At 40.6% G+C, this 26,385-nt stretch overlaps 1 protein-coding gene across 1 annotated transcript; it reads left to right on the forward strand.

Moving 5' to 3' along the window:
- The first annotated feature begins 5,314 nt into the window (after window positions 1-5,314).
- LOC5501214 lies at window positions 5,315-25,724 on the forward strand. The gene is made up of 19 exons (XM_048734108.1): window positions 5,315-6,242; window positions 7,669-8,458; window positions 10,151-10,407; window positions 10,773-10,934; window positions 12,147-12,257; window positions 13,041-13,182; window positions 13,607-13,749; window positions 14,725-14,894; window positions 14,962-15,093; window positions 17,515-17,706; window positions 18,279-18,399; window positions 18,948-19,208; window positions 19,768-19,907; window positions 20,331-20,549; window positions 20,966-21,086; window positions 22,850-22,983; window positions 23,836-24,196; window positions 24,621-24,770; window positions 25,087-25,724. The coding sequence occupies exons 1-19, from the start codon at window positions 5,733-5,735 to the stop codon at window positions 25,300-25,302; spliced, it is 4,332 nt and encodes a 1,443-aa protein (XP_048590065.1). The 5' UTR covers window positions 5,315-5,732; the 3' UTR covers window positions 25,303-25,724.
- Window positions 25,725-26,385: the final 661 nt, after the last annotated feature.

The following is a 26,385-nucleotide window of genomic DNA, read 5'->3' on the forward strand; positions in this document are numbered from 1 at the left end:
TATTGAAGTTCCATTGTACCATATCGTACCGTAAAATGCCATTAAACAAATTTATAACCTAATAATTATATGTTCTGCCCTGTGTGCGCGTGAGATATTTTTATGTGAGATGTTTCCCTCATAAAACATTCTGTTTTACCGACGTTCTTTCCATTTCGCTATGAGTTCTTTATAACATTGGTTTGCTTTCATAAAAGCCAGTTTATACAGATTGTCAGTTGGGGGTTAAAAATAAATTTGACTCGAACATGTCACGACTGCATCATGTTTTACCCATTTGACCATGAGTGCATCTAACAATGAGAAGAGGAAGTCGGGGCAAACAGGTGTACCCCAGAGCTCCATCAGCCGCGCAGTCAGAGGTGGATATCACATTATGAAATTATGAATCATGATCGCAGACGTGATGTCTTTCGTTGATGTTACCGAATTTAAAGGGGCAGCGTCATGGTACTGCGCATGTCTGGAGTCAGTGTTTATTGTAGGATTTTAATTGTCTACAACAGTTGAACTTTAGACTGCCAATGTTAAAATAATATGCAATATTTAATAATAATAAACTTTGTTTATTGACAGTTTGTGGTCACTTCCTTTGAAGTGGCCCACATGTACCAAAGGCTCATAAGTCAATATTAGAATTTGACTGAAATTTATTCTATTCGAAAAAAATGTATGTAAAAATTAATATGCAGGACACCGCAAGAAAGTACTTCTCATTTCCTATCTGTTTTCTTATCTGTTTTGTAGATCGTGCACTTTCTCTCATCCGGGGGTATATGTGATCTGGCGTGTCTCCCTGTTTTAATGGCCAAATTGTGGTTGCTAAGCCTCAATTTTGTGAGAGCAACCCTGTGTTGTATATTAGAGACATTGTTATTATTACCTTATTTTTTAATAATCATATATTACAGCGGCGTAGTAAGGATTTTTAACAGGAGGGGGTCCAAAAGGTCATTTCAAGGCATTTTTTCCTGCAGTTTAGATAATGTCTCATACATTTACTGTATTTTTGGCTGCTAGAAGGGGGGGGGCGGGCCCCCTGGGCCACCCCCCTGGCTACGCCCCTGGATTGCTAGATAAGTAGAAAAAGGACTCAATATTGGCTCCAACTACTCACTTTGATAGATATCACAGGCATTTCTTTTAGTAGCCCTTTAATAGTTTGGTGTACTTACAAGCTGATATGTGTCATTGTAATGGGTTTTCTGATGTTGTTTCTTTGAAACAGTAATGCACTATAGTAACAAATATTGAAACAAATGTTTTCTTTTATTGTAGTTTCTTTTATTGAAAGTGGAATTTTGTTCTGGTGTTCTTACATTGGCGATGTTCAGATGTTCTTAAACTCAGTATATAGATAACCCCAGTGGCAGATCTAGGATTTTGAAAAGGGGGGTGACTTTTTTGACAGGCTGTCTTGTTTTTTTTTAAAGATTTTAAGGAATATATATTTCATGTTACAAAATCGTCTACAAAATTTCGAGAATACATTTATTTTTCCTGTTTATGAAAATCACGTTACTTATTGAAGTTTTGAATAAGTAGAGAACCAAAAGCATAACAGCTCCTCTTACTACGGACTTTACTGGAGGAACACTTAGAAAAGAAGATAACGCCATCCGCCATGGTTGCGCTGCAATAAAACGCCTACAGACCTCCATTCTGTCGATCGACACTATTACGTATCCTATCGTGCAACCAAGCAAATTTTGCGAAAATCTTCCAGTTTTCGCTTTCTATTTTCGGGTGCAAGTGCATAAATCACAACACAATTTAAAAGGAATTCTGTCGGCGGGTTGTCAAAAAAACTTGAAAAGCACATATTGCGTGCTATATGCCAGGCGGTGGCAAACGACTTTATTCAGTGAATAAAGGTAGCATCCTTTCGGCGTCTGGTGCTGGGTTAGCTATTCCCACATAACCTCCTACGAGCTCATTTATGAACTCATATGTCTATGCCCGCGGCAGTTGGTTGAAATCTAATTTTTTGCCAGGAATTCTTGTATCGCTGTTGCTAAAGCTTTGCCAGTGGGGCATGTTGATAAGTTCCTCGCAGCTTCAGTTTGCTTATCCACTCTACTATGTGCTAGCATGAATTTTCCGGTTGCACTCCGTCTAGCAAGTGGTAAGGGGGAGGGCTCTCCATAAAAGTAGACGATATGGTGATCGCCCTATCTTTTAGGGCATTAAATTCAACCAACTGCTATAAAATTCTTACGCTTTTACTATCCATAAGGGGGTCTCATCGGTCTCACAGTGATTTTAGGGCTTTGGATTAGAAATTGCTTTGACCAAACCCAAATGCTATCTTTTAGTGTTAAAAAATAATGCTGGAAAGTGCTTTTCTGTTCCGCAAGTCAAAACATTCTGATTCAAAATGCATGCCTTGTTTCGCCTAGTGCAGTTGCCTGGCTTTCTGTCACGAACATTGTCTGTTTTTTGTCCAGTGAATAGTATTGCGATACATCCAATTCGGCCATAACAATTTGCAACGATTTATCTTTTTATGTTTATACGCTTTTTTTTTCGCCCAAAAGGGGGGTGACATGTCACCCCCGTCACCACCCCTGGATCCGCCACTACCCTGAAGTGTTAGAAGAGACTAATTACACAATCATGTAAATTGTTTCAAATTGTTAATAAATGACACTGAAACTTACACTGTGTTCAGCTGTTGGTGTTTGTTAGTGCCCTGATGGAGACAAAATTATCGGCTCACCCATAGGCACAGTGTAAGTTTCAGCGCCTTTTATTAACAATTTCATACAGATTTCTAGTACTACTTTTCCCCATATAATTACTGTACCCACTGATCACCTATGATCTTGGGTTTCCCTTTGGGCAATTGTTTTCTAAATGATCACACGCCATCGTAGCTATTTGACCGCACGGTCGCAGCCGATCGCAAAGCTGGTGTTTCCATAATAAGCTCACGCTGCAGGCCACGTAAGATTTTTTTGGAAAAAAAAGATTAGGGGGCACAGCCACGCCTCTTCTGGTCATTTCATTACAATTTTTGAAAATATTGGGGGGGGGGGAGCACATGCCCCCAGTGCCCCACCCCCTGCTACGGCCCTGCATGGCCGCACGATTTGTTTGCTACGCACTATTGAATGACTTGAATGACCTACGTTATCATGTGCCCAAAAATTGCTAGAATACAAACCACGGGCTATAGTGTAACTTTTGTCCAAAGTGATGTCTGATGCTTAAATGTGGACTTTAAAAGCACACTAGCATACACACATTGGCACCAGTCGGGCCAAGACGGGACGCTGGTGCCAATGTGTGTATGCTAGTGTGCTTCTAAAGTTCACATTCGTCTGATGCTTGTTAGTGTTGAATACATCACGCATTCCTGTATTTGCCTTGTTTTCTCTCCTATTGAGCTCACTGCGCTTACGATCTTTCATACGACACGCTTGGTAACCGCCGTCGGCCGCTGACTGGTGAATTAGTAGCCTCGACCACCAGCGGCGGCGTGTGTGTGTGTTGGGGGGGGGGGGGGGGAGTGGGGAGGCGGCGCTGGTGATCGAGCTCATCATTTACCAGGCGGCGGAGGCTTACCCAGCGCGTCGTCGTAAGCGCAGTGAGCTTACCCTGGTTACCAGGCTTCGGGCTTCGTGGCGATAACGAAATCATTGTTGCCGCGAAGCTCGGAGCCTCTGGTACCCAGGCTCGGTATAGGAACGAAACAAAGGCAAATAATACAGTAAGGCAAATGCAGTAGGGGTGCGTGTTTTATTCAACAATAACAAGCATTAGACATTAGACATCACTTTGGACTAAAGTTATACAGAACACGTGATACAGAACACGTGAACAGACAAGTTAGGGTTTGAGAAAAACCGGGGAGTCCTAGGTTGAGGGCCGGAGAAAAAAACTTGACTGGGAGCAAGGGCGGTAGGAACAGAGTTTGTTAGGGTAAAATTCTGATAACTTTTCTTAGTCGCACAGATTTCGGCAAGCGCGTGGAATTGAATGTTTTTTCTCGCTTGTAATACACAATAAACACCTTTCTCGACTGTGTTATTGTAGGAGATAAAATTAGGGCCGTAGCAGGGGGTGGGGAACTGGTTGCACTCCCCCCCCCAACCTTTTCAAAAATTATATGGAAACGACCAGTAGGGGCGTTGCTGTGGCCCCCATTGTTTTGTTAACTTTCATTGTTTTGTTAACTTTCATTGTTTTGTTAACTTTCATTGTTTTGTTAACTTTCATTGTTTTGTTAACTTTCATTGTTTTGTTAACTTTCATTGTTTTGTTAACTTTCATTGTTTTGTTAACTTTCATTGTTTTGTTAACTTTCATTGTTTTGTTAACTTTCATTGTTTTGTTAACTTTCTGTATCGTGCCCTACCCCCCCCCCCCCCCCCAATAATCCGAGTCCTACTACCTATGCTACGGCTATGAAAATTCAAATGTTACTAAAGTGACGATTTTATAGTTTATAAAAGCACAAAAAAACTTCAATTTCAACAACAAGAATTTAATCAGATTCTCTTGCCATTTCTCAACAAATATACAATAGTTTGAGCTCAGTAGTTTGACCTGCCGAGACAGGGCAAAAAATGGCAAAATTTAAATTGTAAGGTTGTGTTAGCTTACATTTTGATTATATTTTGCCTAGAGGTTCCTTTCATAAAATAAAACAAAATAAGCTTTAGTATTTTTTGGTAGATGATCTTGAGATATGATTGAGCAAAGTTGCCATAGACTTTGAAAAAAGCAGCAATTTCGCCCAAATTGGGCAATTTCAGACAAATCAAGAGTCTTACATTTTGCAAAATCTCAAGAACGGATTATCTACCAAAAAATAATAAAGCCTATTTTGTTTTATATTACACAAGGAACACAACCTTACAATTTGAACTGTGCCATATTTTGCTCCTTTCAACTGCCGATATTAGCAGCATGAAGAAAATTGGTGCCGCTAAAATTACGATTTTATAGTGGACATAGACAACGGAAAACATTCAATGCCTACAAAAAAGCTCAATTCAGATTTGCCTGCACTTTCTCAACAAATATAAAATACTTTGAACTTACATAGGCTGACAATTTACTGGGTTATTTGAATAAAGTGAAAACTGCGAAAGTAATAAAAACTATTTTCATAAAATTCAAGTTGCACAATTCATTAATATAATTACTTTGCGGATAAGGGAGCTTGAGGCTTTTATAACAGCACTTTTATTATTTTAGCTCTTTATTTTGCCATGTTTATGTCAAAGGTGCTAGGCAACCCAAGATTTGTTTGGCTAGCTACACAGGTATCCCGGCCATGTGACCTCGTATGACGTCACGACCCCCGACACCTAAAAAAAAAATGCGACTTTTTGATGTATTTCTAACCAGCAAGATCCGGACAAATTGACTTTAAAATGCTTGGATTCTACTCCTGTGTGAGCATTCACTAAGTGAGGGCCCTAGACTCCATTGAATGTAACCGTAGATCGCAGCCAAGACAAGAAATCGGTGGTATTTGACTTGGAATCAAATCGAAGTTGTGCAAACTTTGCAAGCTGCATGTTAATAATTGAATTTCTACGGCAAAAAGCGCTTCCGTTGAGCTCATTTATTGCCCTTGCTGTACTAAGGTTCGACAGAAGAAAGCTATGCTATAGATTATAAGACAGACAACAAACCTGAGACACTGAAAACATCAGATCGCGAGGGTGCGAAAAAGAACCCGAAGTTACATCCAAGAATAAGAAATCAAAAGGCATAACATGGTGAAAAAAGGGAAGAAGAAATCATATAACGTCGAAGATGCAGAAAAAGAGTCTGACATTCCTAAGAAGGGTAAAGGAAAGGTGAAGAAATTAGCGAGTTTAGACGGCGAAGGGGCTTCTACCGGCGCTTCTAATCATGGCTCGGAAGAGAAGACTATTGGACTCGGACACGAAGAAGAACAAAACATCGTTAAAGATCCTGAAACTAGTGATTCTGTTAATCCAGAGAATGTTATTGAGGTCCTGGATGCCGAAATCGGAGAGAAACCTGAGGAAAACATGTCTAGAGAGGGAACCAAGGAGAAAATAGGGAGCAAGCGAAAGGTTCGCCGCAAAAGTAAGAAAGATTCCGTAAAGGAGAATGTGCAAACGGGAGACAGTTTACCGGAAGAACCAGAGGAAGCAGATGGGAAGGAAGCTAGGAGAAGGCCTACATTGACTGAATTGAGAGCTGGAAGCATAGAGGAAGGGGATAAAGATGGACCAGAAACTCTCCTAGAAGAAGAGGTAAACTATTGCAGATTTGTTGTTGTATTGTCAAGTGGAAGAAAGTGTTAATGGTCCCCCCCCCCATTCACAGGCCCCATCCCCCTAAACACATCTGCCAACCACCCCCCCTTTACACTTATCCCTCAATCGTATAATAACTCCATTTATTTGATTTTAAAGTACCTTAAAAATTCATCACCTGAAATTATTTAGTCCTAGAGACCTGGGGCGGATACAGGGGGTGGATATCCACCCCCCTTTTTGAGTAAAAAAAAAAAAAAAAAAATGAAAAGTCCCTTTGTTTGAAGAAAATAAATGTCTGAGGGTTTGGGGGTACTGTCCATGTACCTTCGCCTGATTGGGGGTACTGTCCATGTACCTTCGCCTGCTTGACTTTGCTGATGCAACAAATCCTTGAATTTAGCATGAAGTATTGTTAGATCTATGTGACCTACCAAGAACCACTGGGTCAGTTATAAGCCGTCTATCCGGCCATTATCCACCCCCCATTTTGAGGTTCTTGGTCCGCCCCTGGGGACATTTATACCTTTATTTTTAAGGCCTATCCCCACCATGCCTGCTGTATGCCAAATTGTATTCGTTTCCAATAACTGACCAATTAGAATCATTTTCCAGAAAATTTTCCCGTCAGTAACATGGTGTCGCTAGAGAGAGTATTTGAAATGGTTTCCTTTAAATTCAATATTTTTTTATTCCTTTAAGCAACAAGATTTCTTTCATTATTCCCATTCACAGTCACAAAGGCAGGTCAAGACTAAAACTTCACTTTCAAAATTATTTTTGGTGAATGTCAATCAACAGGTTTCCATGGAGAATAAAGAGCCCTGTCACATAATAAACCCTTGAAATGCTAACTCTAAAGTGACCATTTTATTTTTGACATGGTAAATGTTTACCAAATTGGCTTTGAGGAAGAGTTTTTTTAAGAGACTGGTAACTTTAAGCATGAGTGAAACCAGCAGCAGTAGCCAGGATTTTTAACAGGAGGGGGCCCAAAAGGCCATTTCAAGGCATTTTCCCCTATATTTTAGATGATGTCTCATACATTTACTGCATTTTTTGGCTGCTATATAAAGGGGGGGATCCGGGGCCACCCCCTGGCTACGCCCCTGGAAACACTCATTCATGAGCAAAAGCAAAGACTCGCTCGATTGAGCATTTGTTTGAGCAAATATTTTTTATTCAACCCTGAGACCTGTTTATTATAGTTCATTGAAATAATTGTGCCATGTCTTCACTTGAAGTTGCCAAGAAGAGTTTGAGCTCTAAACATTTGATTGAGCATTTGTTTGAGCAAATATTTTTTATTCAACCCTGAGACCTGTTTATTATAGTTCATTGGAATAATTGTGTCATGTCTTCACTTGAAGTTGCCAAGAAGCTTAGCAAAATTTTTATTCTGTATTTTGTGTTACTCTCTTAGGGTTTGGCTGCTGTTGAGGATGCCAAGGCAGCAGATCAACCTGCCGAACAACGTGCTGATGAAACGGACACTAAAGAGACTAAAGTAGATGTTGGTCTAGAGCGTAAGATCTCTCGTGACCGACTCACATCAATTAAAGTCCCCACCACTGATGCCAAAGATCAGGTTTCTGTGCCCTTACCTGTAGAGGAAGAAAAAGGTGGAGAACTGGAGGAAGTTGAGGTGCAGAAAGATGCCAAAGCCTCTGAAGAAGAAACTGCTGTTGTTGATGTAGAGGGTGTTGAAGAGGATAAAGTTGAGGGTGTTGCAAAGGTTCAAGATGAGGTCGAAGAGCAGAAAGAAGTCAAAGCCTCTGAAGAAGAAACTGCTGTTGTTGATGTAGAGGGTGTTGAAGAAGATAAAGTTGAGGGTGTTGAAAAGGTTCAAGATGAGGTCGAAGAGCAAAAAGAAGAAGTCAAAGCCACTGAAAAAGAAATGGCTGTTGTTGACGTTGAGGGTGCCTCGGAAGATAAAGTTGAGGGTGATGTTGTGGCGCAAGATAAGCAGGATGACTTACCAGCTGAGGTTGCCGTTGAGTTGCCCCAGGAGGGTGAGGATGCAGCTGATGGTAAAGTGGAGGAATCTAATGTTACCAAGGATGAAGATGTTGCAAAACCTGAAGCTTTTGTAGAGTATGAAGTAGACGATGAGCTGCCATGGGCCATGTACAGATCTCTTGATCCACCTCAGGGAAAGACCCCCATTGAGGAGGATGATGACTGGCCAAAATCTGATGAGGAAGAGGATTACGGTGAGTCTGGACAAATTATAATTATATTATCAAGACACCTTGATAATATGATATGGCAAGGAACCAAAAGATGGTTTTGTTACAGATCAAAAATATTGTTGAATCAAGATTATTTCGAATGTATGGTTGGTGGTGGGACCAGAAACCTGGTCTTACGCGCTTGTGCGGAAGCGCGTAGTTTGGCTTTCTCCGCGTAATCCACAAATTGCCGTGTAATCCCATGTAATTTGGCTAAATTTTAAAAGACAAAACATTTAAGTGCACAGCTGATGTCTTCTTTTACGGTTTCGTTCTTTGCTGAACCGTGAAGGCCTAGGACTAATAATAAAATAATTTTTTTAATTGGCTGGTGGCTAGGAGCCAATGAAAACTCGCCAAAGAAATTTTCGCGCAAAAAATACACCTTTTCAAGTATTTCGTGCTTTCCTTCGGTACAAAATGAAGTTTGGGTGTAACGGTTGATATTCTGTGTAATTTAGCGCATAATTCAGTAAAGAATCCTGCAAGATTTTGATTTTTAAAGAAAAATGTATTGCCAAATCCCGCGTAATTTAGCATGTAATGATTAATTTTCCACGTAATTTAGCGCGTAATTTAGCAAAGAATCCTTTGTAATTTTGAGTTTTTTTCCGCGTAATTCCAGAAGCCCTGTCTATATTGTAATGCAAGATATAAATTTATAGACAGGCCTCTGGAATTATGCACTAATGGGAAAATGCTAGCCTCGTTTTCTGGATTCTATTGGCTGAGCGGCTTGTCGGTTAATGACGTCACTTTTGATATGCCGCCAGACCTGAAGCAAAACACTCAAAATCAGGATATTGGCATGTCTTTGGGCTTGTATGGAGCTGGGTTGAGATGTCTATGGCTTATAAGGGAAACTGTTTTATGAGCATTTAAGCATAAAATCAATTGAGTATAGTACATACTCACTGCTACTGAGATTTTTTACTTCATCTGAGCCTGGTTTTGGTAGATTCTCCAAGTGACAGAGTACTGTATATTTTGCGAGTCCGGAACACACAGGTCTTATTCGTGAAGTATTTGTTGTTTAACCCCACCGCTAGATATCGTGTATATAACAAGCGATCTAATAATAGCTTACATATAATATTTGCTAAATAATAATATATTCAAATTCGAAGGGTTAAAGTCACAGCTTTGGCTTTTTGGAAAGATAAGTCCTTTAGTGTTTTGCCAGGCATCGGGGATAGCCTATCGCAGAGAATATTTAACAACAGAGGGCTGTCACGAGATGCAGGAACCAGGCTAGTAAAATGCATAAATTCCCTCTCAGCACATAAATCACAAAATTCTGAAAAAAATGCATAATAGTGCATAATTTAACAACAACAACAAAAAAACACTTTAAAGAAATAAAGGCTAGTTTTGCCATACATCAAAATGTCTAGCTTTTTGTCCATTTTTTCGGCCTTATTTGTAAAATGATGAAAACACAAGATTTTAAAACTGTTTGAGTTTAGCAAATTTCATTTTTTGTATTTCTTTTTGATTTCCATTGCTATTAAAGCATATCTTCCATATTACCAAAACTTCTGGTTTATAACTGTTATTTTAGCTCATGGATAATTTTGAAAAATGGTTTGTATCTTTATTATAATATTAATTAAATTATTTTAGCATCACTCTCCTCAAAATCAGATTCCTTATTTGTCCTATGTCTATTCCCAGATGCACCAGAAAACCCTGATCTCTCAGACATTGATGAAGTCATGGGAAAGCTTGATGGTGGTGAAACAGAACTAGAAACTACTTCCCCACCACCTCCTGTTATTAAACCAGAGGAGAAAGAACCACAGACCAGGAGGATCCAGGAATTGAAGCAGGGTCTTGCAGAAGAACCAATCTTGGAGTACATAGAGGAGTTTGAGAAGAAAATGCAAGAGGAAATTGTGATGATTGGGCAGATATCGCTTGAAGAGATTCAGGTGGGTGTCTGTGTGTGTCCATCCAGGTGTTTATCTGTCTGTTCATTCGTCCATCTGTTTGTCTGTACAGGGCTGACAATTGCATCTTTAACTAATTTTGCTTTACAAAAATCCCACCATTTGTTTTTTATTTGATAATATTTTATAATGTGTATGTATTTGTACGATTGTATTTGGCCCTTCTATAATAAGTCTGTTCATGACCTTATTTTCAACCCTTTTGTTTCCTAGGACCCTGTAGGAGCATAAATTTCGTCCGTTTTTTGTCCTTATTCCCAACCAATAGTAGTGTTTCCATGACAATAGGCAATAGGACAATAGTGTAAACTTTGTCTGTTTATGTCCTAATTTCCAACCTTTCTAAGGATGAGGAACGTCACTTGCGCGATGAGCACATCGCCTTCCAGCAACAACAGGCTAAGGTACAGAGACAACGTCTTGAGGAGATCATGGAGCGCATGGAGGAAGCCAAGAAAACTGTCATGCATAAGCTGAAAGAGCGTCGCAAGCAACTGCAGAGTAGAGAGGTGAACGCAAAAGAACAAAAACACATAACTATTCCACATCCCCAATACTCTTTAACAATGACTGCCTTCTTTAGCCAAAAGTTTAGTATTAACCGCTTGATGTATAAATAATGTGTTGCCATTGATAGTTGCATATGTACATTGTTCATTGTATATAGGAGAGATATTTACAGAATGTTTGAGAAATTTAAGTACAATTAATGAATTAAAAACATGAACAAAATTAAAAAGCACCTGCTTCTGTGTCCACAAAAACCCAAATAAAATTTTGTCTGACAACACAGATTTTCATGTTTGTTTAAGATGAGGAAGTTTTTCTGTGCAAGTACAGTTATTAACTGGTTCAAATTCAGAAGTCCAACTAATCATCTATGATTGTTGAAGTATTTGTTGTTGTCTTTCTCAAACCTTCTTATGAGGGAGGAAGCTACATTAGTTACTGTATCCATTTTTTTTATCTGTAAAATAAATCTTTGACTTTTACCTATTGTACAATTTGTACAATGCTTATGGTTTTACTAAAAACATTTTGAAACAAAGTACAGGAACTTGTGATTAAATTTCTAGCAACAACAATGTACTTTCCCAATAATTGTTGTTTTGGAAAGAAAGTGCTCAAAATTTGTTCTTGAAAATACAAATTTTAAAAGAGTATATTTTTTTACATTAAATGAGAAAAAAGTCACCTACAGAACCTGTTTTGGATGGTTGTTATTTTTTTGCAAATGCTGATAGTAAAATTTGATTATCTCTTGTCAATACAAAAACACATTTATCTGACTTCCAAGTATTATTCTGTAGGACATATAATTACTGAAGACAGAAATTTGATCTGATAGCCCAGAATATGTCATCTAAGACATCAAACCCCAAACATCAGCAGTATTTTTTTAACTGGCGAAATTGAAAATGTCAATGACAGTAATGCATTTCAGCTGTTTCGAATTTTTTTTTATTCATAAGTATTTATTAGCTGCAGACTTGCCATAATAGCACTGAATATTAAACAATAAAAATGCTGTAGAACTTGCCAATTGAATTCAAGGTACAGTACAGTGTAACTTAAAATTGTAACACTTAAAACCAAATTGTAAAATTGATACCCATGAAATAGGTAACCCAGTCTCTAGATATAACACATAACATTTAACTACTCTACTATTTGTATTGCATTTTTGTGTCTTGTGTTAAATATGCCATTGTTTGCTTTAGGAGCATATTATGCAGCAGGATCGACTTATTCAGAACAGAATTCACCGAGCATTCAGACGTGCTGAGGGGCAGCTGTTGAAAGCACTGAAAGCTCGCAAAGGAGAAGTCAAGGTTGGTCTATTTTACAGGTTTCCTTGACTAAAAGATGTGAAAGTAAAAATAGTATATCTAAAAAAAACTTATTTTTTGATGCGCTTTTATGGTAGGATTTTGTTTAATAAAAGTTTCAGCAGCAGTAGAGAAAGTTCTAAACTCTAAGCGTTTATTATTGATTCATACATATTTCTTTATGATCTACTGTATTCTATCACTGTCCAAATTGAAGTACAGTAATTGTAATGCATTTTCAATCCATGTACAGTAATGCTTTTTCAACCCTTTTTTTCGGCCCTGATAAAAATCATTGTGAGTTTAAATGAAGTGCCATTTATTTTTTTGGCTCAGGCGTCTCTGAATGAAAATAGGTTGATATTTCTCAGTAGTAATGCGTTAGTTTCTAAGTGAAGTTAGGCTTTATTTACACCCATTTTCAGTCACATGTACGATTGCTTTAGTTTCCTAGATGCAACTGTTTTTGTGGATGCCAATCAACCGGATACCAAGGGAACCGCAAGCTGTCAACTCTTCCGCATTAGGCGAACGTTTGCGTTTATTCACTCGAGATTGCTTCGATTTTGTATACAATTTACCACTTTGAAAAACGGTAGATAACAAAGGTCGATTCAGTATGAAGACCCTCAAATTTTATTTCCCGATTTAGATACACAATCTCACATGTAACGATAGTTACAGTTCAAAAAGTTTTTTCTTGAAAGTTTGTTTTGATATTGTTGTTATTGGGTTGGCTGTTATTGGTCTCTCTTGTTTTTACAAACCATGTGAAACTATTTTTAGACGATGTATGGTGACCTAATGCTTGCCGACGGGCAATATGGAGGCAGCAAAGGGCGTCGCTGGAAAGTTGATTGGAACAGAACACCCCAACCCATCCAGATTAAGCTGAAGTGCCTTAGGGGTGTCAAGGACAAGCTGCCAGGTAAAGTCACGAAGGAAAGACTATGAGGGTGCGGGGGATAATCTACTAGTGCTTTTTCCCTGTTTGTTACTAACTGTTCACTTTGCGATGTTGGGCTTCTGTTCTTTCTGTGTTTGCCTGTTTATTTCCCGGGAGAAAAGAATGAATGAAACAAATAAGGCTGAGTGTGCGTTCGGCAACTGAAAACTGTGATTAGGGAAATAATCAACACCTACACAGACCACTCAGTTATTTTACAGCATGTAGTTTTTCTAGTCATACCACCTAGTTATTCTACAGCTTGTCTGTAGTTTTTCTAGTTGTACCACCTAGTTATTCTACAGCTTGTCTTTATAGTTGTTTTCTAGTTTTACCACCTAGTTATTCTACAGCTTGTCTTTATAGTTGTTTCCTAGTCGTGCCATAACTGTGATCGTCTTTGCAGCTGGTCGATATGTGCTGATGGTTTCTCTCTATGACCGCCTTGGTGGCCATGTTCTTAAGTGGTCCAGCCTGAAGGGACAGCAGTGGGGCGGGGCCACCCTTCCCCTACACCATGACGGCGACTTCTTCAACATTGAAATCAAGGTATACCTAAACAAAAACTTATCTCCACTGGAGAGAAAGACTGTATTTTGATAAACGCTTGCTCGAAGAGTAATTTTCTTGTTATTTCCAACCATACAGGTCTATATCACGACCCTTAATCTTAAATTAAATATTGTGGTTAAATGAATGGCTCTCGATGAGCGTAATGGATTGAAAATAGTGCTTGAAAGTTTCGGTACAGGATGCACTGTTTACTCATGCAGTATATAATCAATTTCATGGGGAATCTGCTCCTTTCTATTTATCGATCTTAAATTAGGGATTAGGGGATTTTGCGTTGTTCTGTTTAACTTTTTTTTTCTTATTCTTTCAAGCGCCTCATAAAAATCCCAGTTATGACTTTCGTGTGTGTATTTACATTCTATCAGGGAACTTGAAGAAAGCCAATCACTCCATCAAAAGAATCACTCCAATCACTCCACTAAAAGAATCTATTCAAGATATTTTCGATCAAATATCATTAATAAGAATCAGACTTCAATGGTGGATGGTAATTTTGAAGTTTTCTCACAAATGAACCACTGTTCATTCACAACCAATATTCAATTTTAAACAATAACAAAGAAAGGGTTGATTGCCATTTTTAAACAAATACGTTTATTAATGACAGACAGTAACCTGGAGTAAAAGTGTTTTGTGTCCGATGCTATCGTGTCACTAGCAGGGTAAACTGCGTTGTGGAGCAGATGTGTCGTCTTTTCATTGGTTCGGGCCTAAAACCTTACAGAAAAAAAAAACGTTTAACTCCCGGTCTCCGTCCGTCGTTCATAAACGTGTTTGCTTCAGTTTCAAATTCGTGTACTGTATATCCATTGGAGCAGGTGCTTGTGTAACAAAAGGTTTCTTGCTGTTCAACAACCATTAATCAAGAATTGACAATTCTTTTTTTATTTAGAAAGTGCGAGGCAACAGTCAGATAAGGGTGATTAAATTACTGGTTATTTTAATTTCCAGATCGACCAAAGTGTATTTACAGTGTGTCCAGCAAAACCTGATGTGCGTCCAGGGATGATCCTGGTGTTTGAACTGTTTGTTCTCCGTGGTAGCATCACGGCAACAGATAGGGTGGTCGGATGGGGCTGCTTTCCAATCTGTGACGGAGAATTCAACATAGTGGAGGGAAAGTAAGTGGTTAGATAATGTTTGCTGTGTTTGACAGTCATTTGCTTATCTGGTCTCTACCCACCTCAGGTACAAAGCACCATTTTTGCGTGGCGACATGGATCCTAGTATTGACAAACACGAGCGCATTGAAGAGTTACTGGCACAAGACCTGGAAAACTGGCTCTGCAACATGTACTTTGAGGTGGTGAAACTGCCAAGGTATGTCTTCATCCCAGGAGGGCCTACTCAGTTATGGGAGGAGGGGGAGTGGGGGACGAGGGAGGGAGGGAGGGGGGCCTATTCAGTTATAGGAGAAAACCTGGACAAATTTTGGAGCTTAGGCGAGAACCCGTAACTAGCAGTCTGGACTTCTACCTGGCGTACTAGCGTCAAGCTCATAGCTGTCTCAATGTTTTCAGGTGTTATTATAACTGTCATGTCTCTATGTTTCCATTTCATGTTTCCATCTCATAGCGGTTGCTTCTCTATGTTTCCATCTAATAGCTGTTGCTTCTCTATGTTTCCATCTCATAGCTGTTGCATCTTTATGTTTCCACTTCATATATCTCCATCTCATAGCTGTTGCGTCTCTATGTTTACATTTCATAGCGGTCGCTTCTCTTTGTTTTTATCTCATTCAGGGCTTCTGGAATTACGCGCTTGTGCGGAAGCGCGTAATTTGGCTTTTTCCGCGTAATCCACAAATTTCCACGTAATCCCGCGCAATTTGTCTAAATTTTGAAAGAAAAAAACATTTAATTGCACAGCTGATGTGTTTTTTTAGGGTTCTTACCTCTATTTCTCGTAAAAAAGGGGAGATATTCTTCGTAAGAGTGCGATATTTTACCCTGGGTTCCAGAGGCTGAACATCCGCTTTTCGCTTCGATCGAAAAATCTCTCGTTTCGCTCGAAAAATCTCGGTTCGCTTGAAAAACTCTCGGAGCCTCTGGTCTCCAGGGTAGCGATATTTCGAACTGAAATTCGAAAAACAAATAAAATGACTAGGCGTTCTTTGCTAAACCGCGAAAGCCTAGGACTAATAATAAAATACCTTTTTTAATTGGCTGGTGGCTTGGAGCCAATGAAAACTTGCCTAAGATATTTTCACGCAAAAAATTAACCTTTTCAAGTTTTTTCGTGCTTTCCTTTCGTACAAAATGTAGTTTGGGCGTAACAGTTTATATTCCGTGTAATTTAGCGCGTAATTCAGCACAAAATTTTGATATTTAAAGAAAAATGTATTGCAAAATCCCGCGTTATTTAGCGCGTAATGATTGATTTTCCGTGTAATTTAGCGCGTAATTTAGCAAAAAATCCCACGTAATTTTGAGTTTTTTTCCGCATAATTCCAGAAGCCCTGCAATAGTGGTTGCTCCTCTACGTTTCCATCTCATAGCTGTTGCGTCTCTATGTTTACATGTGATAGCGGTCGCTTCTCTTTGTTTTTATCTCATAGTGGTTGCTTCTCTACGTTTCCACTTCATAGCTGTTGCGTCTCTATGTTTACATTTTATAGCCGTCGCTTCTCTTTGTTTTTATCTATAGTGGTTGCTTCTCTACGTTTCAATCTCATAGCTGTTGCGTCTCTATGTTTACATTTCATAGCGGTCGCTTTTCTTTGTTTTTATCTCATAGTGGTTGCTTCTCTACGTTTCCACTTCATAGCTGTTGCGTCTCTATGTTTACATTTCATAGCGGTCGCTTCTCTTTGTTTTTATCTCATAGTGGTTGCTTCTCTACGTTTCCACTTCATAGCTGTTGCGTCTCTATGTTTACATTTCATAGCGGTCGCTTCTCTTTGTTTTTATCTCATAGTGGTTGCTTCTCTACATTTCCACTTCATAGCTGTTGCGTCTCTATGTTTACATTTCATAGCGGTCGCTTCTCTTTGTTTTTATCTCATAGTGGTTGCTTCTCTACGTTTCCACTTCATAGCTGTTGCGTCTCTATGTTTACATTTCATAGCGGTCGCTTCTCTTTGTTTTTATCTCATAGTGGTTGCTTCTCTACGTTTCCACTTCATAGCTGTTGCGTCTCTATGTTTACATTTTATAGCCGTCGCTTCTCTTTGTTTTTATCTATAGTGGTTGCTCCTCTACGTTTCCATCTCATAGCTGTTGCGTCTCTATGTTTACATTTCATAGCGGTCGCTTCTCTTTGTTTTTATCTCATAGTGGTTGCTTCTCTACGTTTCCACTTCATAGCTGTTGCGTCTCTATGTTTACATTTTATAGCCGTCGCTTCTCTTTGTTTTTATCTAAAGTGGTTGCTCCTCTACGTTTCCATCTCATAGCTGTTGCGTCTCTATGTTTACATTTCATAGCGGTCGCTTCTCTTTGTTTTTATCTCATAGTGGTTGCTTCTCTACGTTTCCACTTCATAGCTGTTGCGTCTCTATGTTTACATTTTATAGCCGTCGCTTCTCTTTGTTTTTATCTCATAGTGGTTGCTTCTCTACGTTTCCATCTCATAGCTGTTGCGTATCTATGTTTACATTTTATAGCGGTCGCTTCTCTTTGTTTTTATCTCATAGCTGTTGCGTCTCTATGTTTTAACTTCATATGTTTCCATCTCATAGCGGTCGCGTCTCTTCTTTTTCAGGTACATAGCTGTTGACTCTGTTTGTTCCCATGTTTTCAGGTACATGGCTGGCCAGAAGGAATATGAGGTGGAGCTGCAGTTCTCGTCAGGTTTGGTTGGTTATCCTGCTCGCACCAACACAGGGGAGGAGTTCATAGACGGCGAGGAACCCATCTACGGGTCACGGGCTGACCTGAAGAGCATTGCATCGCCTAACAGCAGCAGACGGGCTAGCCGGATTAGTATGATGGGGTGAGTGAAGGCTTGTTATATAGCAGACGGGCTAGCGGATGAGTATGATGGAGCGAGTGGCTTGTAATATAGCAGACGGGCTAGGCGGATGAGTATGATGGAGCGAGTGGCTTGTAATATAGCAGACGGGCTAGGCGGATGAGTATGATGAAGTGAGCGAAGGCTTGTTATATAGCAGACGGGCTAGCGGATGAGTATGATGGAGCGAGTGGCTTGTAATATAGCAGACGGGCTAGGCGGATTAGTATGATGGAGTGAGTGAAGGCTTGTTATAAAGCAGACGGGCTGGACGGGCTAGGCCATCTGAGCATTGGCATGTTCTTGAAATTCAGTGAAATCTCAGGCTCATTTAGTATTTTAATGAATTGGGGTTCCTGTGGCGAGTCCCTCTTTTCACTTATCCAGGCCCCCACTCTTTCTTGATTACGCAACAGGAAGCCCGAAATGAAACAAAGCCTTTTCCCACTAGAGACGCCTGCGGAGGAAGGCTGAACATTCTTATAAAAAGGTTCTTATAAAAAAGAGTGTAAAGCGCTCATGCGATACTAATTATGATGCGTTTATGGAAATAGCGGTTCTAGTTTCCTTGGGAGCTCCATGGATGTGAAGGGCGGAGAGGACAAAGCAAAGGGATCCACGGTAGACTTCCAGGTTGAGGTTCCGGATATGGCCACCATGGCGAAACGCAAACAGGTAAATGAAAACCAGCAGTCTCCCTGACGCGCATGCCCCACGAATGTATTACTTACTTCAAATTCACACGTTTTACTCCATGCTTGGCATTTTTGGATTGGAAATTTCTTCTTTATTTCACGTTCACCATGCGTTTGCAAAGGTCAACATGCATGGTGGACCGGTTTCCAGATGTTTTTTTAACGTGAAGGCTTGCAACTTTTTGCAACTTTGTTTTTACCAAATTACAACATTTTGAGCTCTTTTAACAAGATTTTTAGCTACAACCTTGAATTAAAAAAAGTTGCACAAATTGCAAGATTTCTGTAATAATATTTCCTGAAAACGTCCTATTTCGTTGATTGTCTCTATTATAGTTATCTTCGTCGATGTAAGTTTATTATAGTCAAGAAGGTTTTTAATGAATGTGGCTTTCTTTCAATTTGATAAATTTCGTACAAGTTTATATCGCGTTTTGCTGATTATGCATCAACGGCCTTCCCACTCCTTACGAACTTAAGCGCGCAAGCAGATCATCCCGCCTTAATCTTCTTTTTAAACCTTTACAGTCCTTATTTGTCCCTGGCGATCTCGATGTTGCCAAACTCCGCCGTTCATCTGTTATATCCCAGTCACAACGGCGCATGTCAGCTGTGTCCTCCAATCGGCGCATGTCACGGCCTATGACAGTGCACATGTCACGCAAGGTGATGGAAGCCGAGGCCTCGAGTGATGGGTCTGGGACCGACTACTCCGATGATGAGGTGTTGATGTTGAAGAAGGATGATGGCTTTAAGCCAGTCAAGGGTCAGCCCGGCATGTTCTATAAGGTTTGTGAACTCAGAGAAAACGGGGAAAACGGGTATATTTTAGGAGGTTTGTAAAATCAGCCCGACATGTTCTATAATGTTTGTTCCTTGAGAGAAAATGGAAATATTTTAGGAGGTTTGTAAAATCAGCATAAGGTCCACCCAGTTTGTGGACTCAAAGAAAACGGGGATATTTAAGAAGGTCCGTAAATTCTTGTTTTAGCGCCAAAAATCGAATAGGCACACCTTCTCAAAATCATCATCGCACTATATCAGTAGGTCTCTTAGGGATGTTACAAAAACTCGCCTTGTAAGGTTGCACATTATGGAGCATCTCCAAAATTAATAAACCAAAAACGCTCTATGCGAGGCGCTCAATCACCATAGATAGCCCGGTACTCCTTGCTTAAGTTTCCATGGGGTCTAAGAGGAAACAAAGAGCGAGTAAAGAGTATGGCCACGCGAAGAATGGGGAGAAGGGGGGGGGGCTGTCACTCCCTGTATAAACCCCCCGTCCACCCCCCTTCACCCTCACACACACCACCTCAAAAGTAAAGCAAATGTCATTCAATGTAAACAGAAACACCATAACAACCCGGTGGATATCTACGCCAAGAAGATGTTCACCCTTCTTCCCAAGACCCCAGTGCTCACAAAACGGAGGAGAAAGAAGAAGCTGACCCATCTTGAGGAGCTTGACGAACACTCGTTCTCTGTCAAGTAAGTGGTCTACTTACTGAGGTATGACTCTGTTGAAATGAATAGAGAAATGATCTAGGTTTAGCTTTATGGTCAACTTACCAAGTTCTGAACCAGTCGAAATTAATTTGAAAATGCATCAGGTCTAGCATCACTGTGTGAACAAGACTCTTCAATCCTCCAATCATCTTGGGTTTTAGCTTGAAGTCGGATGGTTGCCACCTAAAAAAAACTTGAGAATACGACTTTTTTATTGCATTTCTTTTCTCTCTCTGGATTTGCTACTACAATTTATCATCCCCTAAAAAGTGCAAAGCCCCCGGCTACTGTATTTTGGACACCCTTTATACGAGATCCACTTTCTCGAGTCTCAATTTGAAGTTTTCATCCACATTAAGATAAAAACTGAATGAAAATGAAAATCCTCAATTTGTAACATTCTAGGAAGCCTTGGTCGAACAAGGGGCACATTCATCACAGGGGCCGAGAGAAGATGCAGTATGTGGGACGTCAGATGATGGCCGAGCTGGGCCTGTCACAGTGGCGGTCTCGGGAGTTCTGGGCCATGATGCTGATGATCGCTATCACGTGGTGGATACGGCTGTACGCACACTATGGCGGTCAGTGGTTGTACCTCACAGCGCTAAGGATACCCATCAACAAGTGAGTGTATTGTAGTTTCTCTACAAAAAGAGCCCGCCAAGTTCGAATCCTCTTGGATTTCCTTCACACATGAGTACGCCCCCCCCCCCCCCCCCCCTACAAAATAATGATAATAGAAAAAAAATAATAATAAACCAATAAATGAAAATAATATAATATAAATAATAAAAAACTTGAAACTTTCATTGAACCTCTCTTTCCTTAACTGTGAATTCTTTCTACATGCAAGTACTTTACAATTTAACCCCGATAACCTACTTCTTTTGTATTATCGCATTTAACGTGTCGCCAGTTATGCTAGAGCTGTTTGCACGGGGTTTTAGCCATCTTGTTAAGGAGCGAAGCGCTGTTTTGGATGATCATTTTTTTATATTACTTGTGTGTCGGTAGGTTTGATCTTATTTATGTGTCTGTAGGTTTGAGTTCTTGCCTTACTCTGTCAACCTGAACTACCAGAACACTCTACTGCACACAGAAGAGGAGATAGCGCTCGTCATAATGGGACCCTTCTCCAATATTATCATCTTCTGTATACAGGTATTACAATAGAAATTAAATGTGTTTGTTTGGGGCAAATTATACCATCGCGAGATACGAACAAATGCTTCACATTGACTGTCTTTACTCATCAGTGTGTGGATAGTATGCGCACTATTCCACGTAGTTACGAACAAATGCTTCACATTGACTGTCTTTACTCATCAGTGTGTGGATAGTATACGCACTATTTCACGTAATTACGAACAAATGCTTCACATTGACTGTCTTTACTCATCAGTGTGTGGATAGTATACGCACTATTCCACGTAGTTACGAACAAATGCTTCACATTGACTGTCTTTACTCATCAGTGTGTGGATAGTATACGCACTATTCCACGTAGTTACGAACAAATGCTTCACATTGACTGTCTTTACTCATCAGTGTGTGGAAAGTATACGCACTATTCCACGTAGTTACGAACAAATGCTTCACATTGACTGTCTTTACTCATCAGTGTGTGGATAGTATACGCACTATTCCACGTAGTTACGAACAAATGCTTCACATTGACTGTCTTTACTCATCAGTGTGTGGATAGTATACGCACTATTCCACGTAGTTACGAACAAATGCTTCACATTGACTGTCTTTACTCATCAGTGTGTGGATAGTATACGCACTATTCCACGTAGTTACGAACAAATGCTTCACATTGACTGTCTTTACTCATCAGTGTGTGGATAGTATACGCACTATTCCACGTAGTTACGAACAAATGCTTCACATTGACTGTCTTTACTCATCAGTGTGTGGATAGTATACGCACTATTCCACGTAGTTACGAACAAATGCTTCACATTGACTGTCTTTACTCATCAGTGTGTGGATAGTATACGCACTATTACACGTAGTTACGAACAAATGCTTCACATTGACTGTCTTTACTCATCAGTGTGTGGATAGTATACGCACTATTCCACGTAGTTTATGATGCAATCATGAGTGTGCAAGCATTGTCACTGGGCCAGCGGTTCATTCACGTCTCTCAAGTGAAATGTGGTGAGAAACGAGGCCCACAGCTTGACATCTTTGTTCTAGAAGACGAGTGATTCACAGTCCCGAATAGAGAAGGCGGGGTTTTACACCTCAGAAAATCCCAAGTTGACCTGACCTGGGTTAGATCTGGTCCTCTTGCCTCTAAGTTAAAACCCGTATCGACCGTATCACCGAGCTTTCCTGCCACTCTCATATAGTACACATAAAACCACAGAGACGAGGTTACACATTTATGCTCGCTGTAGCCTCACACCACAGTCACTTCCCCTTTTACGGACATTCTCGAGTTGTAAATTTAGTGTCCGTAATGGCAAGAGACTTTAATAACTGTGGGATACTTTTCTGTCATTTCTTATTATCTTACTCGCGTCGGGGATTGTATTCTATCCGTGATAATGAGGTGCCGTTGTCCGATATAGCGGGGTTTCCCTAATATGAGAATTGATTGTCGTAAGGTGCCCGTAAAAGCGAGGTTTAGTAATAGCAGGGTGTCCATAGGTGAGAGATGACCAGGGCCTTGATATATGCGTTATTCTTACCGGGGCGTCAGGCCCTTATATAACTGGATGGGGCTGTTTCTTGTGGGTTTATAATCAAGATGGGGTTACAGTGTGGTATTGAGAGTTTAGGATTATACTAGTAGTGATTAGCTGGAGGTAAATAACGAATAGGATAAATCGTTTGGATAAGGAGCTATGGTATCTTACTTTGGAGGAACCTGTTAATTATAATCACATGCATTCTCTTCTTTTGTGCTTTAGATTATCACGGCATGGGCGATCCAGAGCCTGTTCGGGATCTTCCCAAACATCTTTTCCCGGTTCATCATGGCGTTTGGCATCAACACTTTGATAGACCCTTTCTGGATCGTCATAGTGGACGCAGCCCTCTTGAGGTACGCACCGCGCCATATTGCGTGACAGTGTAAACATTTTGCGTTACAGTGCGTCGCGTGACAGTGCTTTCATGAGGCGTGACAGTACGGTGATATTGCGTTACAGTGTGGTCATGTTGCGTTACAATGCGGTCATGTGGCGTGACAGTGCGGTCGTGTGGCGTGACAGGGTTGTCACGTTGCGTTACAATGTGGTCATATTGCGTTACAGTGCGGCCATGTGGCATAATAGGGTAATCTTGCGTGACGTGATGTGCCTGTGATTGTGTGACTGTGGGGTCATATGACATGACAGTCGGGATAAGCATGTATGTGAATGTTGCTATATTGCTTAACGTGATATCGTGTTGCGCTTGCGATTGCGTTCCAGAAATTAGTTTTCGTCGATCCCCTCTTAATCTAGATCATCCCCTGCACGTCGACGGGTATGCTCTTATGAGCAGCGGAAACTATATGGTACCCACCTGTCTTACTATAGGTAGCTGAATATAGGAGGGGATCTCCCCAGGCAACGCGAGAATTATTATTTCATATCGATCCTCCTTTTATGTAGTCACCTAGATGTCGGGTGGGGGGTGGTGGGGATCTCGTAGGCAACGCGAGAATCATGATTTTTTTATCGATTCTCTCTCACTGTACTGCCCTGGGTTCCAGAGGCTGAATATCCGCTTTCCCAGCATACTAGGGGGCGGGGGTTCAAATGGGCTGGCGGCGTAAAAATCTCGCTTCGCTCGGAAAACTCTCGGAGCCTCTGGTTTCGAGGGTAACACTGTGCGTACCTGAATATAGGAGGGGATCTCCCCGGAGGCAACGCAAGAATCATGATTTCATATCGATCCTCTCTCCCTGTAGGTACCTGAATATCGGAGGGGATGTCCCCATAGGCGATGCGTTCAAGCTCTACTGGCATTTTGACCGCTACGAGAAAAATGGCGCCGTCGGCATCGTCCTCACCCTCTTCTTATACATCGTCACTCTCTTCACCTCATCCACAATCCTTTACATGTACTTCCTACGTCTCCATAACAACGGGCGCTTGATGGACGTCTATCACCGTCTCCATGCCGACGAGGACAACTTCCTGATTCCGTACGACTTGGAGGTGTCCAACGAGGAGTTGAACTTCATCTGCAAGAAGGCGGAGCAGTGGAGGGGGGAGGAGGGGGAGCGGAGGAAGACGGCGGTGTATGACTACATATGGGAGGAGGAACAGGTACAGGAGCATCTCAAACATAAGATAACGCCCCATTTGCCTATGAAATAGAAATGATGATGAAGCTGATTATGACGATCTTTATGATGATAATGATAATGATGATGATAAAATGGATGGCGATGATTATGATGGATGAAGTTGATGATGATGATCTTTATGATGATAATAATAATGATGAAATCGATGACGATGATTATTATGATGATGACAATGATAACTTTGATGATGAGGATGAAATCGACGACCGTGAAGATAAAGCTGGTGATGACGTTTATGATGATTGTGAAATTAATGACGATTATTTTGATGATGATTTCTAATTTCTCTATAGCTTTAACACTTGAATATCTCCCCCTGCGCACACTCCTAGCTACACACCTTTGCTTTTGAACACACAAGCTAAGCACATTATAATCTCTAGGTGGACGAGTCAGAGATGGCTGGCGCCAATCACAAGAAGACCGGACACCGTGAGATCACCACCCACGTGTCCATCCACACTCTCCACCTTGATGGGCTTAGAGAGCTGTACAGACACTTCCTCAGGCTGCCGGACGGCGCTATCGTGGAGGTATGCGAGTGAGCCTTAGAAGGGGGGGGGGGGGGAGGGGGACTTAAGGGAGGGGGGTTGGGTTCAGGGAGCTGTACAAACACTTCCTCGGGCTGCTTGTCGGCGCTATTGTGGAGGTATGCGAGCGTGCTTAGGAGCCGTAGAAGGGGGGAGGGGGAGGGACTTACGGGAGGGGAGCGAGGGGCGTTTTGCTCAGGAAGCTGGACAGACACAACAGGTAGTCTGACGTCACAGGGAAACCAGGCCCCACACTTCCAACGGCTTTCTAACAGCAACATTTGATCTGTCCCTTGAAACACCATATTTTCGCCCGCAGGTATTCAACGAGATGGGTCTAGCGGGTATGGACGAAGGGGTCAAACAAGCCCTGATCAAAGGAACAAGCTACCAGGGGATGGATAATACTGCTGCCTCACGGACGAGCCTGCGATCACGCATGCGCTCTCCATCAATGACAAGTGATACTTCGTTCACTCGTCCCTCTGTCATGCTAAAAGTTCCTAAGACCGCTATGGCGCCACTACCGGTTTAATTGTGCGTTACACAAGTAGAAAGGACAGTTAATTAACTTAACTTATTACGGGCCCTGTCGGGGGAAGGGGTGGGGGGAGCGATTGTCCGTATTGCATTGCTCGTCTTTTGGCTGGAGAGGTTTTAATGAACGGTTGTCCCATTGTAAATAATGTAGATATGAATCTTTGTTAAATCATACTTGCTGTTCAAGTCAGAACGGCTAATGCATAACAGTGGTGTAGTAAAATATAAAAACTCTACACCCTAAAGCCATAAACATATCTCGAAGAGGCAGCATCGTAAGATGAAAATCTTTTTTTAATAGACTTCTCCTTTTACGCTTTTTTTTAACAGTTTATCTAGTTGGTTTCCTTTTTCCAGTTTTATTCCTGGCGCACGATTTCTTATTTTTACTTTTATTAAGATGGACTGACATGACGGAAAAACATGACATGACGCTTCAAATAAGCCCATTTCACATCTAATAAGGCGGAAAACTTCTCTTAGTACTTAGTGAGTAATAGCCAACAAAATATCAAGTGCGACTTTTTTTAAATTGATGCGACTTTTTGTAAAGTGCCATTGAAATTTGAGCTTTTCGTCCCCGAGCCCATAGAGCCCATACATAGCGCGAGAATGATCAAGAAAAAAATATTTTTAAAAGCCAAAAACTGGGAATGTGCATTTCGGCCTCACGTTATTTGTGTTTTGAAAATCATTTCGGAATACAAGGGACCAATGGCTATTGTAAGACATCGTGTCTTTATCTATCTCGAATTGCGCACTTCCATGTTTTTCCGTCATGTCAGATGGACTAATATGGCTAAATTTCACTTTTTAATCTAATGTCTATCATATGATTTTATAGTTATTTATGTTTTAGTCATGTAGATATCAAAAGGAAAGACTCCTTTATTTAAAAGATGTTAGCTAGCGTGTTAGCTGAAACGAATAGTGACCTCATAAACGTTCCTTATATGGCAGTGTTCTCGTGCATCGGTATTTTTATACATATTTTAGTTATATTTTTATACTTTATACATCAAGCCACTATTACATATATGAGCAAAATATCAACAAACGGTCTATGTTCTGTTTAGAC

The sequence above is a fragment of the Nematostella vectensis genome, chromosome 11, assembly GCF_932526225.1.
Source record: "Nematostella vectensis chromosome 11, jaNemVect1.1, whole genome shotgun sequence".
Classification (NCBI taxonomy): Eukaryota; Metazoa; Cnidaria; class Anthozoa; order Actiniaria; family Edwardsiidae; genus Nematostella; species Nematostella vectensis.